This window comes from Ursus maritimus, unplaced genomic scaffold (assembly GCF_017311325.1).
Source record: "Ursus maritimus isolate PB19 unplaced genomic scaffold, ASM1731132v1 scaffold_21, whole genome shotgun sequence".
In the NCBI taxonomy this organism is placed as follows: domain Eukaryota; kingdom Metazoa; phylum Chordata; class Mammalia; order Carnivora; family Ursidae; genus Ursus; species Ursus maritimus.
The window spans coordinates 538,368-554,223 of NW_024424564.1; the positions used below are offsets into that span (position 1 = coordinate 538,368).

Here is a 15,856-nt window from a genome sequence, read left to right on the forward strand (position 1 = left end):
CTTTCTCAACCTCTGCCAGTTCAGGATATATAAGGAAGGAGGTACTGATCTGTATGTTAAATTCAAGATGAGACACAATTCAGTACATTGTTGCACTTACATATACAAAGATGAAGAAATTAAGGGTCATTAATCACAAGAATTAAACAAACGTACATCTGTTATTTCTCAAACAGCTGGCCTTGGACACTAACACATACCAGATGCTGCCTATTCCAGAGAAAGGCAGATACCACCACACACGTGTACACAGTCACTGATGTCTGCAAATACTACCCTCTTTTTTTGAAAGTTTTACTTATTTAGGTTCTCTACACCCCATGTGGAGCTCAAACTCACAACACTGAGATCAAGAGTCACATGCTCTTCTGACTGAGCTCACCAGGCGCCCCACAAATACTACTCTCTTGAAATGTGGCTTTACTGGCCCGAAGTGCTGTAATTAACTGGGTATGGCAATAGAGTTGTCTGCCTAACAGCCATTTTCCCCTCTCCCCTATATACAGAATCCCAGAGCATTCCTGGTGGCAGTGTGTGTGCCAGCCCCTGGGGATTCATCACGATCCTCTTTGCTAGATACTCTTTCCCAGCCTCCCCTGTAATTTGGGGTGGCTCTGTGTAGCCCCAGCTCTAGTCATAAGATGTAAAAGGAAGTCAGCTGGCGACCGGAGTGTCAACTGAAGAAAGCCCTCATTGCCTCCTTCCTTTCTGGTTGGGTCACTGTTGGAAGGATGTGATGCCTGGAGCTGCAGCAGCCTTCTTTAAGGCCATGAGGTGACTAACAATAAGGAGGAAAAGCTAGCATGATTAAGGAATACATATTTTATAAATTAGCGTCATGCAGCATATACATACAATGAAATATTATTCAGTCATTAAAAAAAGGGAAAACTCGCCATTTGCAACAATATGGATGGACCTCCGGGGCATTATGCTAAATGAAGTCAGAGAAAGGCAAATACGGTAAGACCTCACTTAAGTGTAAAAACACACAAATAAAACACTGAGCTCACAGATTCATAAAACAGAATGGCTGTGGGGGCGAGGGGAGGGGAAGCTCTGATGGCAGGAGAAATGGGTAAAGAGCGTCAAAAGGAACAAACTTCCAGTTATAAAATGAGTTAAGTCCTGGAGATGTAATGTACACATGCATGGGCACGACAGTTAATAACACCGTACTGCATATTTGAAAGCTGCTGAGAGAGATCTTAGAAGTTTTCATCATAAGAAAAAATTTTTTCGAACTATGTGTGGTAATGGACGTTAATTAAACTCAGTGTGATTATCTCACAATGTATACAAATATAGGATCATGTTACACACCTAAAACTAATGTTACATGTCAACTGTACATCAATAGAAAGAAAAAAAAAAGGACTAAAAATCTAGGATCAGGCAAATAGAGTGATTATATACACAAAACTGAGCATAAGAAAGGTACAAAGAATAAAGGGGAACTAAGAGGGCAGCTGAGGGGCCTTATATTGCCTCTGCAAAACCTATGTTCACCTAACACTTCCACCCCACCCCACCCCACCCCTTAACATTCTTTACCTTTATTTACACAAAGCTTGCTCTGGCCTCCTCCAAAATCTGGCTCACCTCCCAAGAGACCTCATTCAGCTGGAGCACGCCGGAGGGGAGACTGCTCCTTTCCGTGAGCCCGATATTCTTACACTGGGAGGTGGGGTCCACATTCTCCTTGCACCCCAGTGCTGCTTCCCCACTGTTATTCTCAGAGCAGTAAAAATCTCAGCTCCTTTGGAATTGATGCTAATCTGATATACCGTCTCTACCTTCTCTCATCTCTGTCATTCACTAAATACACGGACACTCATTATTTACTGAAGGGTACGACACCTTGAATACTGCTGTCATCCTGGCGTCTTCAATGTATATTGTAAGTTAGTCAGTAATTAACATCATAGTTCCTCGTTGTGGTGGACAATGTAGGTTTCCTCCCCAGTGTCCTTTCTACTCCTCCCCATTTGGACTGACTCCAATTCACCTCCAATGGCAGACAAACCCTGACTGGCCTGTCAGAGTAACACCATCCTCCTAGTCACAGGCACGGGAAAAACCCCACGCCTAAGGCAAATAGGGCACATTATTTCCCTAGTCATGGTGATTAAGTCAAGGGTTGATGGGCACTTTTCTAAGTCAGTCTAGTCAGAGTGAAGTTCAGCAACTGATTTCAATGGTGAAGAAAGCTCACTACACTGCGCCTGGCTGGCTCAGTAGAGCATAAGACTCCTGAGCTCAGGGTCATGAGTTCAAGCCCCATGCTGGGCACAGAGCTTACTTAAAAAAATAAATAAAATAAAATAAAAATAAAAATAATATATATATTTTAAATCTTAAAAAAAATAAAAGTAAAAATAAAATATAATTAAATACTTCCAAATTAAGAAAGAAAAGCAAACTAAGCTCCCTCTCTTCCTCTTGTGGTCCCTGTGTAGCTAAGTGAGATATGGCTCCAGGAGAGAATCCAAGTAAAAGCTAACAAATGGAGGGCAGTAGCAAGAAAACTAAAAAATTCTTTTGCGATGTCATGAAATTTCTGCATCAAAATGAATTTGAATCCCACCCTACCTCTTGACTTTTCAATTACACAAGCCAATAAATCCTCTTTATTGGTTAGCCAGTTTTAGTCAGATTTTTGCTACTTACAATTGAAAAAGCCCTAAGGAACATTCTCAGATCCAATAACCTTCAGCTCCCTGTCCTTCCAACCATTCACTCCCATGGCCACTCAACCTAGTTCCTGTCTTCCTCTATATCCTTTGAAATTTTAATCTCAAATGCACTATTTTCTCCAACTACGAGATCTCCAACCACCTTACTTCTTCAACCTCGAGACCCAAGCCTGTTAGTCACTTTTTATGTTCTCTCAATCTAATAGGTCACTTTTATTTTCTTAAGTAAGCTCTACACCCAATGTGGGGCTTAAACTCATGACCCTGAGATCAAAGGTCTCATGCTCTATCCTCTGAGCCAGCCAGATGCCAGTAATAGGCCACTTGTATACTCATTCCTCTACGTTGCCTAGACCACAAACCCTCTTTGACTCAGACTCTCAGTCGCTTCCATGTTTATCCATCATCCCTACTCCACAAAACTCCAATCTATTACCATTCAAGTTGCCTCTCTGCTCTAGCTCAATCATCCAAGCAGCCGAGTACTGCTGCAAGGAGGAAATCACGACCTCGTGGACTGGCATCCTTATGAACTCGTGATCTCCCACTGCAACCACCCTCCGTGCTGCTCAGCAAGTTCATGCAGGGAGCACAGAGGAGGCACTCAGTAAGTGTCGAATGAGTATTTGTGAATGGGTCCCCAGTAAGCCGCCTCCCACTTTTCACAGCCCCTGTTTCAAACCCTCACTATTTTCTCAAGCTACCTCCTCCTCCTTCCTCTCTTAGCAAATCAATCACCTCATATTCTACTAAAAATACCTGGGAGCTCTCTTGATCTCCTGAATCCCCAGTCTATCTCCTTATCAATTTACTAGTGTCGGTGTCCATCCTTGACCCTTCCCTTTTATCCAGATAGCCACTCATTCTCCAGATATTTGATTGCCCAGAACATGCCAGGCACCGTACTCTGCTTGGCCCTAGAAAGAGTGTGTTGGTAGGGAGAGGAGGCAGAGACAGAAAAGAGAGTGGCAACAACCTGAGAAAAGGGAACACGACCCCTTTGAAGATCTGAAAGCCAAGAGATGTGGCTGGTACAGAGGTGTGGCTGGTACAAGCAATCAGTGTTTGAAACTGCCAGGTTTTGTGGGCCACCTAAAGATTTAGTCTTTATCAAAACACATGGAAGGATTTTAGGTAGGGAGATGACATGATCAAATGCACATTTTGAAAAGATCACTCCTCTTATTAAACCTATAGTTACCTATGTTAGTTTGTTCTCTGTCCTTTCCATAGCTAAAAATATTTCAAATAGATTCCCAGGCCCTAACACAGACCTAGAGTCAGAATCTTTGGAGGCAGAGTCTGGAAGTCTGTTTACAAAGCTCCCAGGAGATTCTGAAGAACAGCGAAGTCTGAGAACCACTGTTTTAGAGCATTAAAAAAATGAAACCAATGTACTTACCATAAAACTTCTTTTTCTGCTTATATCTTGCATCTAGTGTGGGCTTATAAAAATGGGACTTGGGGCACCTGGGTGGCTCAGTCAGTTAAGCATCTGCCTTCGGCTCAAGTCATGATCCCAGGGTTCTGGGATCGAGTCCCACATCAGCTACCAGCTCAGCAGGGAGCTGCTTCTCCCTCTACCCCTCCCCCCTCCTTGTGCACCCAGGCTCGCTCGCTTGCTCTCTCTCAAATAAAATCTTAAAAAAAAAAATGGAACTTGGAGAAGACTTTATAAACTACCCATGTATCATAAAACATCCTTATTCTCCTCCTTTCTATTATGGGTGGCCATGAATACCACTTCCTGGTCAAAATGCCAAAGGACTGAAGATATTTCTCCTAACAAAATTCTCTATTTACTTAGGAAATAGTGTTCTCTCTTCCTAAACTATTAGGCATCTTAACACATTAGCTAGTGTTTAAAGAGCTAGTTAAGCTCTGTAGGGTGAACCCACAATTATAGTTAAGTTCTATAGGGTAAACCCACAATTATTCAAGTAACTGAAGATCTACAGTGCTGTGTAATTCCTAAAGTTGTTCTATTAGTTAGTTTGTTTTTTTTAAGAGAGAGAAAGTGCCTCGAATGCAGGGGGGAGGGGCAGAGGGACAGAGAGAACGTTAAGCAGGCCCCATGCCCAGAGTGGAGCTCACATGGGGCTCCATCTCACAACCCTGAGATCATGACCCGAATCGAAGTCAAGAGTCAGATGCTCAACTGACTGAGTCACCTAGGCGTCCCTGTTCTCTTAGGTTTTTAATGTGTCTTTTTCTTTTACTTTTAAAGACATGCCCTTTCTAATTATTCTATGTTGAGACTAATATTAGAATAAATATGCAATCCCTAAAAACATACAAGTCACATGCTATGCGGGGAGATAGCAGAGAGGCATTTGTCACAGAAAATCCACATACATGTTGTAGAAATCACCTATGCCCGGTTAAGATCATGCTCAGTACAGTTTACATTATTTACGATTAAAAGACAAGAACAGGGGCACCTGGGTGGCACAGCGGTTAAGCGTCTGCCTTCGGCTCAGGGCGTGATCCCGGCATTATGGGATCAAGCCCCACATCAGGCTCCTCCGCTATGAGCCTGCTTCTTCCTCTCCCACTTCCCCTGCTTGTGTTCCCTCTCTCGCTGGCTGTCTCTATCTCTGTCGAATAAATAAATAAAATCTTTAAAAAAAAAAAAAAAAAGACAAGAACAGTACAAAAAATGAAGGACGTTCCTTCAATCTGTTTGCCAAGTTCGTTTTCTCTTTGCACTATTTCTTTATAAAGGAGATAAAAATGCTGAAAAGTCAGATGATGCCATAACCGCTTCTACTTGACAAAGTGCCAAAAGAGGGCTACAGCTAGACCAAGGGGAAGAGGGAAAAAAATCAAAAAACAACATTTTCCAAATCAACTACTGCTGACATGATGAAAGACACAAGGCATTTGTGATACAGCCCCTCCCCAGCCTTGGAAGCGAACACCTACAAGAAATGTATTTCTTCTTGCTCCAGTTCTTCAGACTCAGTGATCCTTTATGGGTGTAGAACGGGGATATACCAACTACTTCCTATGTTGGGAAGAATAAAGGAAATTTAGTTCACAAACACTTATATCCTACTACTGCCAGGCCCATTCTATTTTACAAATATTAACACATCTCATCCTCCCAACAGCCTTATGAGCTAGGTACTATTATCCTTAGTTTATAGATGGGGGAACTGAGTGATAACTAAACTTGCTGCAGGTTACCAGCAAATACCTGGCAGAATCTGGGTTCTAATCTAAACAGAGTGGTGTGAGCCCATTCTCTTCAGCTGCCTTTGCTGCCTCTCTGAGATAATTTAGGCCCCTAAGCGGTAAGGGCTTGGCGGAGGCCTCTGGGGATAGTTGCTATCATCCTCCTCTCCATGATCACTGTTATTTCTGCATACGAGCCATTTCTACTCTTTCGAGCAGCTTGCCCCAAGCAGCAAACATCACTTACTGCCCGTAAAGTTTATTTATGCCTCACCCTCCTGACCTCGCGTGGGCTTTCCACTCTGAAATTCTGTCTGCACGCCTGGGCAGCCCCAGCCTCCAGCACCAGGGGCGCGGCCAGGGCATTTACTGAACCAGGGGCGGACCGGTCGGTTCCCTCCCAGCACAGGGGAGCCTCTGATAATGGTCTGGGGAAGGAGATGTCCAATGCCGGCAGAGGCGTCACAGACTGAAAGGGCAGAGGGCCGAGCCCTCCATTCCAGGCGGACCCGTGAGGTCCCGGCCGCAGTATGGAGAACCTTCAACTGGGGAGAAACTGGGGCAGGTGAGTAGGCTTAACTCCAAATCTTAACATTTACTTCAACTACCAGCTCGTTAAAAAAAAAAAAAAAAAAAAAAAACAAAAAAAAAAAAAAAAAAAAAAAAGTAAAAGAGAAGAAAAACTTTGGAGTTACTGTTCCAGGTGACACAGCACTCAGCGGCCTCTGCTCTTACTACCAAACCGCGAGAGCGTAAGCTAAGCCGACCGCACCACTCTCTCCCGGGCCTGGGTGCTTCCCACCACGCCTTCCATCCGGCCCGCGGCAGCTTCGGCCTTCCCCGTGGTTCGGCGTTCTGCCACCAGCCGACCCGGGAAAATACCCCAGCACACACTAAACGGGGAACTCACGGCTGGGCAAGGGAGCTATCCTGGGGGGCCCCCGCACGGTTTGAGGCTCAGGGGAGGGGACTGTAAATGAATCACTGCCTTTTAGTTCCGGGACACGAAGAGCGCCAAAACAGCCTGAGTCACCAACCACCGTCCCTGCCGGAAGCCACTGCCTGGAAGTCCTTTTCCAGCTTGAGAGCGGCGTTTCCCGTGAGCCCGCGGGCGCTCGAGGACTACGACTCCCGGCATGCTCCGAGGCCGCTGGGTTAACCCTTCGGGGCCTGCAGCCTCCTCTCAGCGCCCCGCCTCCGTCCTTACCTGGACGCCGCAGGGTGAGTTTTTGGGAGCTGGGGAGGGACTCTTTCCATTATTTAAGCTTGATTTAAGGGGTGCGTGCGTGCGTGCATGTGAGTGTGTGTGTATATGTGTGTGTGTGCGCGCGCGTGTGTGTGATGTATTCTGGGAGGGTGGAATGATTCTGATTTTTCTAAAATGGGACAATGTTCAGTAATGAGATTCAGACATATTTTTGCAAGTGGGAGACAGACCATCAACTCTGAACCCCAGGGTCCAAGTGGAATCACTACTATCTTCCTCAGGATGCTGCCTAAATCCTTTCCTTCCTTATCCCTGGAACAAAAGTAGCCAGCAATGCCTCCCCTCTCCCAACCACCTCTGACTTAGACCCTACCCTGGTGCCCCCAGCAAGGTTTGGGACCGGATGCCAGTGTCGGGTTTTTATTATTCTCTAGTTGGGGGTAAGTACCCGTGGAGCCCATAGAACCTCCCACATCCTTTTGGATTAGAAATTTTAGGATTTAGGCCCTTTGCCTCTCAGGGCCTGCCCTTCCCCTCAGGTGCCATCGCAGAGTGAGTCCCTGTAAGTTCAGCAGGCACCCCACCTTTGTCTGACTTGAATGACCATGGGCTTGTGGAAAAGGGTTCCTTCCTTGGAAGTATGGGTGGTGGGTGTTAAACCTGATCCTTGCCCCCACCCTCACCCTTAAGACAACACTGGGAACAGGAAACAATAGGGGCTGTCACACTCCTCTTTCTGTTACTATTCTTTATCTATATTGTGCACAATTCCAGTTCTGGGCTGGGAGGGAGGGGGACAGGGACTGTAAGATTTGGAGGGTCAGCTACCCCTGCTCCTCAACCATGGTCAGAGGGGAGTGGAGGAGCTGCTTTTTTTTTCACCTTTCACTGCTCCCAGACCCCACTTTTTTTTTTAAAAGATTTTATTTTTAAGTAGTCTGCACACCCAGTGTGGGGCCCGAACCCACAACCCGGACAGATCAGAAGTCACATGTTTTACTGACTGAGCCAGCCAGGTGCCCCTCCCAGACCCCACTTTAACAATCCCAGTTCACAAGGCCCCCCTCTCTCCCTCAGCCTTCAAGAATCTAAAGCTGCTTAGAAAAAAGGGCTACTCTATGTCAGGAGGTTGAGGCCTGGAATGCCTGGATCCTCTTCTTTGCTTCACCCATGTCAGTGTCTGTCACTGGCAAGCATCCTATCCTTACCCCGGAGGTTAACTCCCTCGTTCTGGGCAGTCTCTGGCTTCCTTCCCCTGCCCCCAAAGGGGCCATTGTTCTGGCCAGCATTTGAGGCCAAGTGAACAGAAGAGAGAAGACCTTGGGGCAGGAGTCCTGAACCATAGGAGTCCAAGGCAGGCCAGCATATCTCTCCTCTATCTCACCCTCCCCACCGCCAACTGGCTCCCTGCCCCTACCCCCGCCCCTTGACATCCCAGACTCCCTGGCTATTTAAACAGAGATGGGTGCCCCCATCGGCACACTGTCCTTTGGCCACTGGACATCATGCCTCCCAAGAAGGATGTTCCTGTGAAGAAACCTGCGGGACCCTCTATTGCCAAGCCTGCTGCCAAACCAGCAGCAGCAGCAGCAGCAGCGGCCCCTCCAGCCAAGACCAAGGCTGAGCCAGCTCCAGCTGCCCCTCCAGCCCCTCAGAAAACCCAGGAGCCCCCCATCGATCTCTCCAAAGTTGTGGTGAGTCCCGGGAAAGTGAGGAAAGAATTTGGAAGGGATGATATGGGGTGGGAAACAGCCTAGGGGATTAGGGGATATCTAGAAGACAGGGAATCAGTGAGCACTGGACAGATATTAAAGATTCCTCTTAGTCCCCATTTGGAAGCATCCAGGCTTATGACTCTGCTGTTCTTTTTTGTTCTGTCCCTCTAAACTGTAACATGTGTGTGGGTATGTACACACATTCTCACTGACCCCCCTGCTGGAGGCAGGGACCCATGAGATGGGGAACATCTGGGTTCTGAGGACAGTTTCAAGGTGAAGAGAGGGAGCTGGTGCCTGTGCCTGGCTGACTGTTCAATTCTAAAAGCCACAGCTCTGAACCCCAGGAGGGAAGGCTGAAGAGGACAGACTTGTTAGACAATCACAGCTGGGGGCCAGGGGTAAATTTAGCTTTTGTTCAGCCCCCAATTATGTGAGGGATGCAGAGCTCAGGGCACTGGAGGGAGGGAAACAGGTGGCATGGGATTAACCCTGTTCCCAGGAAACCCTCCCCCCCACAATTCCTCCTCTTGGGATTCTCCCAAGGTCCAGAGCTGGGAATGGGACTGAGGTGGCTGGGCTCCCAGCCTGTTCTCTTTGGGCCCCTCCCCAGAAGTGGCTGCCAGTTGGTTGGGAGGAGTGCTGGAGAGAGATTGAATGAGCCCTGTCATCCCTCCTCACCTGCTCTTTTCTTCCACAGATCGAGTTTAACAAGGACCAGCTGGAGGGTAAGGAGAAGCTGGTCCCTTAAGCCCCACCGTCTAGCCCCAAGCCCCTGGTCAGATCCTCTTTCTGTTCCCCTGACTCCAATCCCAAACTTGAAACCTTCCATGCTAGTGGTCTTTGTGTCCCCTGTTCTGCCCAGCTCTAGCACATAGCCTCTGAACCTCCTTTCTGTTAGGGGTGGGGGAGGGGTGGTGATGGGAACCCCTGGTCCCAACACCGACCTCTCCTTTTACTTCAGAGTTCAAGGAGGCCTTTGAGCTGTTTGATCGAGTAGGGGATGGCAAGATCCTGTACGGTCAGTGTGGGGACGTGATGAGGGCCCTGGGCCAGAACCCCACCAACGCCGAGGTGCTCAAGGTCCTGGGGAACCCCAAGAGTGATGGTGAGGGGGACACCTAGAACAATGCGGGTTTTCAGTGTGGTGGTAGAACTGAGGAGGAATGTTGGCAAGGTGACAAAGGATGCTGGGGTGGGTCTCAGGACTTAAAAAACTGTCAAACAAGGGGTAGAAAAACAAACTGAATGTTGAACATAATGAAAGCCTTCGTGGTAGGGATGGAAGCTGGGTCCAAGGTGACACTACAGTGACCTCTCCCTCCCCTTTCCAACCTCTAGAACTGAAGTCCCGGCGTGTGGACTTTGAGACCTTCCTGCCCATGCTCCAGGCCGTAGCCAAAAACCGGGACCAAGGCTCATATGAGGACTACCTGGAGGGGCTTCGGGTGTTTGACAAAGAGGGGAACGGCAAAGTCATGGGAGCAGAGCTCAGACATGTCCTCACCACCCTGGGTGAGGCAGGGGACCAGAACTCCCGTGGGTTGGAGTGGAGGGGGTGGACCAAGGTTAGCCAAGTCGGCAGAGCCAGGGAAGGATTATCGGCCTATAGGTCATGGGCAGGAGACTGAGAAGGTCAGAGCCAAGGGGGCAGAACCTGAAGGGCTTCTTCCTGCAGGAGGTGAAGTGAGGGTAGATGCAGATGCCCCCCAAAGAACAGAAGAAAGGGAATGAGGTGGAAACCCTGATTTTCTGCTGTGGAAGAGATGCTTGTGCTCTGTGATCTGGTAGCTCCTTAACCCTGTGGAGTTCACTTTCTTTCTGTCAGAGCTTTCGCCAGGTGCTAATGCAGGTGAAATGGAAAGCAAGATGCAGGGACACATTTGAGATGTTACCATTACAAGGAGAGGATTCCTTTGGGGTTCTGTTGCTATGAACAAGTTTCCGAGGGTGGGAGAAGAGAAGGTACCACCCTGAAGAGAAAGGCCTGGTTGGGGTGGGAGGGAGGGCAGGGACTAAAATGCTATGTCTGGGGCTCAGGAGAGAGGATGACTGAAGAGGAGGTGGAGACTGTTCTGGCAGGACACGAGGACAGCAATGGCTGCATCAACTATGAAGGTGAGGGGCTTGAGGAGCAGAAGGCACAGGGGAGGAGGGGAGGCAGAAGGCTCACGGTATGGGTATGTGGGTGGGGACACCCGGGGGCCTGGATTGGCTAAAATCAGATGGATGATCCAAGGGCCTGCTTCTGAAGCCATGTTGCCTCCTCTCTGCAGCCTTCCTGAAGCACATCCTAAGCGTCTGAGCTCTACAGGTAGGGCTCCCCACACCCCACCTGGACAGGCAAGTTTCCTTTCCTTCCCTCAGCCTGGGCAGAAAAGCAGGGCAGTGCGTTTTCATGTCCTGCTGCGCGCGAGCGACAGGCCTTGGCAACTTTCATCTTTTTCCACAGATGCGGTGGGGTCGGACACTACCCCCCCTTCCCCGGCTGGCGGAAGCACGTTCCTGCCACTAGGAGGCCACCTATTGTTTCAAAATAAAGAGACGTTTCCTCTCTAGGCGTCCGACTGTTGCTTTCTTCAGAGGTGGGGGACGGAAGGGTGGGCTCTCCTCTCCCCAGTCCGATAGCCTTCGATCTTCCTGCTGCACAGAGGAGCGGATTCCCTGCGCCCCGCACGACCCGCTCCTGCGCTTTCGTTTCCCGGGTAGGGCTATGCTGGAGGAAGAAGCAGCGGGCTCCGCCCACCTCATTATTAATGTAGCACTGTTATCCGCCTAAAGCCAGGCCAGGACTCCTATTGGCTGGATCAGCTGAGGGTGACGTCATTGGGACGTACTAAGACTAGGGTTGGGCCGGGAACCGGAGCCATTACTGCAGGAAAAGGTCCCGCGGAGCGCAGCCGTCAAGATGGTGGGGCCCGGGGCCTGGAACGATGAGCGGGATTTGGGGCGAGAGGCGGGAAGTCGAGGGTGGGGGTTTGCAAAGGGAACCTGAGGGCCTGGAAGGTCGGGGGTAGGGTTGGAAAGTTTGGGGGTTCTGTCCTGTCGGGAAGCGAGTCCTCGGCACGGAACTGGAGTTTGTGGCTCAGTTTGTGGGGCTGGGCTTAGAAGCTTGGGGGATTGGGGTTCAGATGCTGACTGCTCCTCTCTTCTCTGAGCAGTGTGATTTCACCGAGGACCAGACTGCAGGTAAGTGATCCCTGACCCCTACTGAGGTCATGTTTAGGGAGAGGGACCCCCGCCTCTAGCACCTACCTCCTAACCCCAACCTGTCATCTCTTCAGCAACCCCAGGGAAGTACTTCCTGGATCCCCTTCTCCCTCTTTCTGGATCCTCCATTTTCTTTTCACACTCTTTCTTCCTCCCTCCCCTTCCACTCTAGATCCGAGCCCCAAGCCCCTGGTGAGTTTTAGGTGGTGTGGGTATGTGAAACAACTTGGTCACCTAATGCCTGCTGTGTGTGGGGTGTGGGGAGGGTGTATTAAGTTGCCTGTGCTCCTCTGTCCCTTATCTGCTTCTGCCTCTTTCCTCCTCCTGTGATAACACCCCCCCCCAGCTTGGAATTGTGAAAATTGTAAAAAGCAGTGACCTGGAATTTTGTGAAAATGGGACAGGGGGATTTGCTGAGGATATTTCATAGCTGTACCCTCTGAAGGTCTTCTGTACAGGAGGGGTGGGAAGTGGCAGGCTGGGATGACCCCAGTCCCAGGCTGCTGCTCCCACTTCCTTATAAGGACAGGACCCAAACAGGGCGGTGGCAAATTCCTGCCCTGAGTAGAGTAGTGAGAAGGCTGGGCAGGCTTGTTGTAGGCAGAGGGGCCTGTAAATGGACGTTACCATTCTGCCCAGGGAGGAGGGAGGCTATGTCATTATGTGGGACACCTGTGCTGGGAGGCAGGGACACTAGGTCCCTCTTAGTGGACGTGGGTGTACAGTGGTACAGATACCTGGTTTCCTCAGCATGATCAAAGTTGAATGGGCAGAAGGGGTTGTGAGGGAGGGTTTTGGTTAACCCCCATATGCTCAGTGCTGATGTGTATCTGAATCTTCAGAGTTCAAGGAGGCCTTTCAGCTGTTTGACCGAACAGGGGATGGCAAGATCCTGTACAGCCAGTGTGGGGACGTGATGAGGGCCCTGGGCCAGAATCCCACCAACGCCGAGGTGCTCAAGGTCCTGGGGAACCCCAAGAGTGATGGTGAGGGTCCTCATGAACAGTTTCTCAGTGTGGTAATGGGCCTACAGTTCTTCAGCTGAGAGCTTCCCTTTATCTTCATAGGCCCAGAACTCAAGCAGGTTTGTCTCAAGTAGCAAATCCCACAGATTTCTCCTGCTTTGAGTGGGAGCCACCAGCTCAGTTGTGGTCCCCGTAATCTCCGCAGTCCCGAGAACCCGTGTGACTTTCCCTCCACCTCCTTTATGGCAGAGATGAATGTGAAGGTGCTGGACTTCGAACACTTCCTGCCCATGCTGCAGACGGTGGCCAAGAACAAGGACCAGGGCACCTACGAGGACTATGTTGAAGGTCTTCGGGTGTTCGACAAGGAAGGGAATGGTACCGTCATGGGTGCTGAAATCCGGCATGTTCTTGTCACGCTGGGTAAGGCTCTGCCCTTGCTCCTTGAGCGGAGGTGCCACCTGATACACGCCTGCCATCCAGTTCCCAAAATGCTTTTTTCCTTTCCCTCTGCAGGTGAGAAGATGACGGAGGAAGAAGTAGAGATGCTGGTGGCAGGGCATGAGGACAGCAATGGTTGTATCAACTATGAAGGTGAGGGATGAATTGGGGCTCTCGTGGAGGAAGCAGCTGTCCAGGCAGGTCACGCCCAGCGGTTCGGGCTCTCCCTGTCCCTGGGCTCCAAAAGAGCCAGGAGGCAAGGGGCAGGGCCCGGCCAAGCCCAGGAGTGGGAGGCCATGGGAATATGACAGGAAAGGAAGGGGTAATGTGTGTGTGTGGGGGGAGGAATGGGAAGTCAAATAAAGGGAATGTCTGTTCCCCCACCACCTGACCCCTTCACCCCATGTCTGTGTCTTGTCTTCACCATGAATGTCTCTTCCTTCCTGCAGCGTTTGTGAGGCATATCCTGTCGGGGTGACGGGCCCATGGGGCGGGTACGGCTCCTCCCAGCCTCCCCTTCTCTAGTTGCCCCCTCCCCAGTGTTTTTCTGCCCAATGTCTGCTCTCTAGCCCCTGCCCTTCCCCTACTACCATCTGACTTCCTCCTAGCATGTTTCTGCATGGAGCTGACCAGGGAGGGGAGGGGTTCCTCAAAGAGGAAGACAGCCTGGGGGTGTGGTACCTCCTTTTCTCCTAGAATGGGCTCTGAGGTTTTGCTTATAGGGCCCAGGGTGCTGGTGTCTGGGAACTTGCACCAGTCTGTCCCCATCTTGCTTCAGGGTGATCCTTTGGCCCTGGGGCATAGGTGGTTGGCATGGGGGGGTTGGTTGCCTGCCCCATTGTGCTGCTGTAGCTGAGTAGTCGTCGTCTTCCTTCTGCTGGGCAGCTTGGAGGTACCCTAACCCAAACCTCTGTCTTCTCCTGCCAGTGGCTGACAGTAGCTGTAGGTGTAGTTGAGAACTTTTCTGCCTCCTGCTGTGTTCTTGCTGCTCATGGTGGGGTGGAGGGGCTAACAGCGGGTGGGAGGGGAGCTGGGGGCTGAGAGAACTGGGCAGGCTCAAGGTGGCCCCTCTGCAAAGCCCAGAATGGTTTCTGCAGGCACGCTCCTATGCTACCTTTGTGGTCCTGTGGTCTCCTGGCCCCTGGTGGACCCCTCCCCGCGGCCCTACTCCCTGGCTCACCCGTCTCTGCGATCCACAGAGCTCGTCCGTATGGTGTTGAATGGCTGAGGACATTTGTGGTGTACCCGAGCCCCGTGCCTTCCCCTGTGTGAGACTGCATGTAGCCCTGAAGCCGTCCTAGGTCCTCTTGTCACAGCACCGTTGCCAGCTTGTCTCTCTTGGATGATATTTGCTGTCAGCATTCACCAAATAAACTTGCTCTGTGCCCTAAGTATGGTTCTGCTTTCCTTCCTGAGCAGGGTGAAGGGGAAGAGAGACCATCTAGGGTCAATAGACCAGGGGTTGGGAGAGCTGGGGGAAGGGCTTGTAGGATCCATCTCTGTGTCATTTAAGAAATGCTGGCCCCATTCATTGATGCTACAAAGGCTACCCTTTGGAGGATTAAGGAAGCCATACATCCCTGTAGGACCGAGGCCGACTGTCCTCGACTGTCCTCGTCCTGTCTCCTACCAGGAGGTCTTCCTAGCCCTCCAACTGGTTAAACCCAGCCCTCACCCTTCCAAGCACTGACAGCCTTTTCTGGGGGAAGCCCAGGGAGTGTTTGATGGAGGAAAAGCCAGGCCGTATTAGCACTGCCTGAGCCTATCCGTCACTTCGGCAGGGCTGGGGGCCAATAATAACAAGTATGAGATGCCTGCCTTCCTCCCGCCTAATAAGGGAAGGAATGAAGCCACTACTTCTGCAAGGATAAATATACAAAATCTCCAGGTTGTGAGGATGTCCTTCCAAGTCTCAAACAGCTATTTTTAGGGCAGGTGAGAGCCTCTGCCCAGCTCCCGTACCAGAGCACAGTCCCGACAGCTGTGCTGCCTTCAGCCTGTTGTGGAGAGAGGCCTAGTGTCTGCCCGTGGCTTGCCCAGTGCCTCTCCAGCCCAGGCGAATGCCCCTGGGAAGGACTCCGGGAAGGCTGCCCCCAGCCCAAATTCCCCTTCCTGACAGCCACAGGTCAGAGAACACAGAAGGCATTCACAAGATGGAACTGAAAGCAAATTAATTTATAAAAAAAAAAAAAAAAGAAAAGAAAAAGAAAAAAGAAAAGAAAAGAAAAAAGAAAATTTACAGAAAACTTTTTTGAACAGAAGAAAGGTGTCAAGACGCAGAGGAAGAGAAACACGGGGACGTGAGGAACAAAGTTCTGGTGGGAGGGACCAGGAAGAACTGGTGGAGAGCCCGGAGTCCCGTCTGCCTTCACGTCAAGGATGAAGAAGGGAAAGGTGGTAGGGGAGGCAGTGGAATCCAGGGAGCAGAGCCAAGCTGTAAGCTGG

General features: G+C 50.2%; 2 protein-coding genes across 5 annotated transcripts; both read left to right on the top strand.

The window, feature by feature from the left end:
• Positions 1 to 6,520: 6,520 nt before the first annotated feature.
• MYL6B (myosin light chain 6B) lies at positions 6,521 to 11,349 on the top strand. 3 transcript variants are annotated; one of them, XM_008712276.2, is made up of 8 exons: positions 6,521 to 7,094; positions 8,540 to 8,774; positions 9,496 to 9,523; positions 9,760 to 9,903; positions 10,137 to 10,310; positions 10,836 to 10,913; positions 11,072 to 11,138; positions 11,248 to 11,349. In XM_008712276.2, exons 2-7 carry the CDS (start codon positions 8,586 to 8,588, stop codon positions 11,098 to 11,100), a joined length of 642 nt encoding a protein of 213 aa, XP_008710498.1. In that variant the 5' UTR covers positions 6,521 to 7,094; positions 8,540 to 8,585; the 3' UTR covers positions 11,101 to 11,138; positions 11,248 to 11,349. The 3 variants fall into 3 exon arrangements, with proteins under 3 accessions (XP_008710498.1, XP_040493059.1, XP_008710491.1); XM_008712269.2 differs by having other exon boundaries at positions 6,522 to 7,094; positions 11,072 to 11,109; XM_040637125.1 differs by having other exon boundaries at positions 11,072 to 11,349.
• Positions 11,350 to 11,575: 226 nt separating this feature from the next.
• MYL6 (myosin light chain 6) lies at positions 11,576 to 14,802 on the top strand. Of its 2 annotated transcripts, XM_008712291.2 has the most exons (7): positions 11,576 to 11,706; positions 11,957 to 11,984; positions 12,848 to 12,991; positions 13,220 to 13,393; positions 13,487 to 13,564; positions 13,861 to 13,905; positions 14,611 to 14,802. In XM_008712291.2, exons 1-6 carry the CDS (start codon positions 11,704 to 11,706, stop codon positions 13,887 to 13,889), a joined length of 456 nt encoding a protein of 151 aa, XP_008710513.1. In that variant the 5' UTR covers positions 11,576 to 11,703; the 3' UTR covers positions 13,890 to 13,905; positions 14,611 to 14,802. The 2 variants fall into 2 exon arrangements, with proteins under 2 accessions (XP_008710513.1, XP_008710505.1); XM_008712283.2 differs by lacking the exon at positions 13,861 to 13,905.
• The last annotated feature ends 1,054 nt before the right edge of the window (positions 14,803 to 15,856 follow it).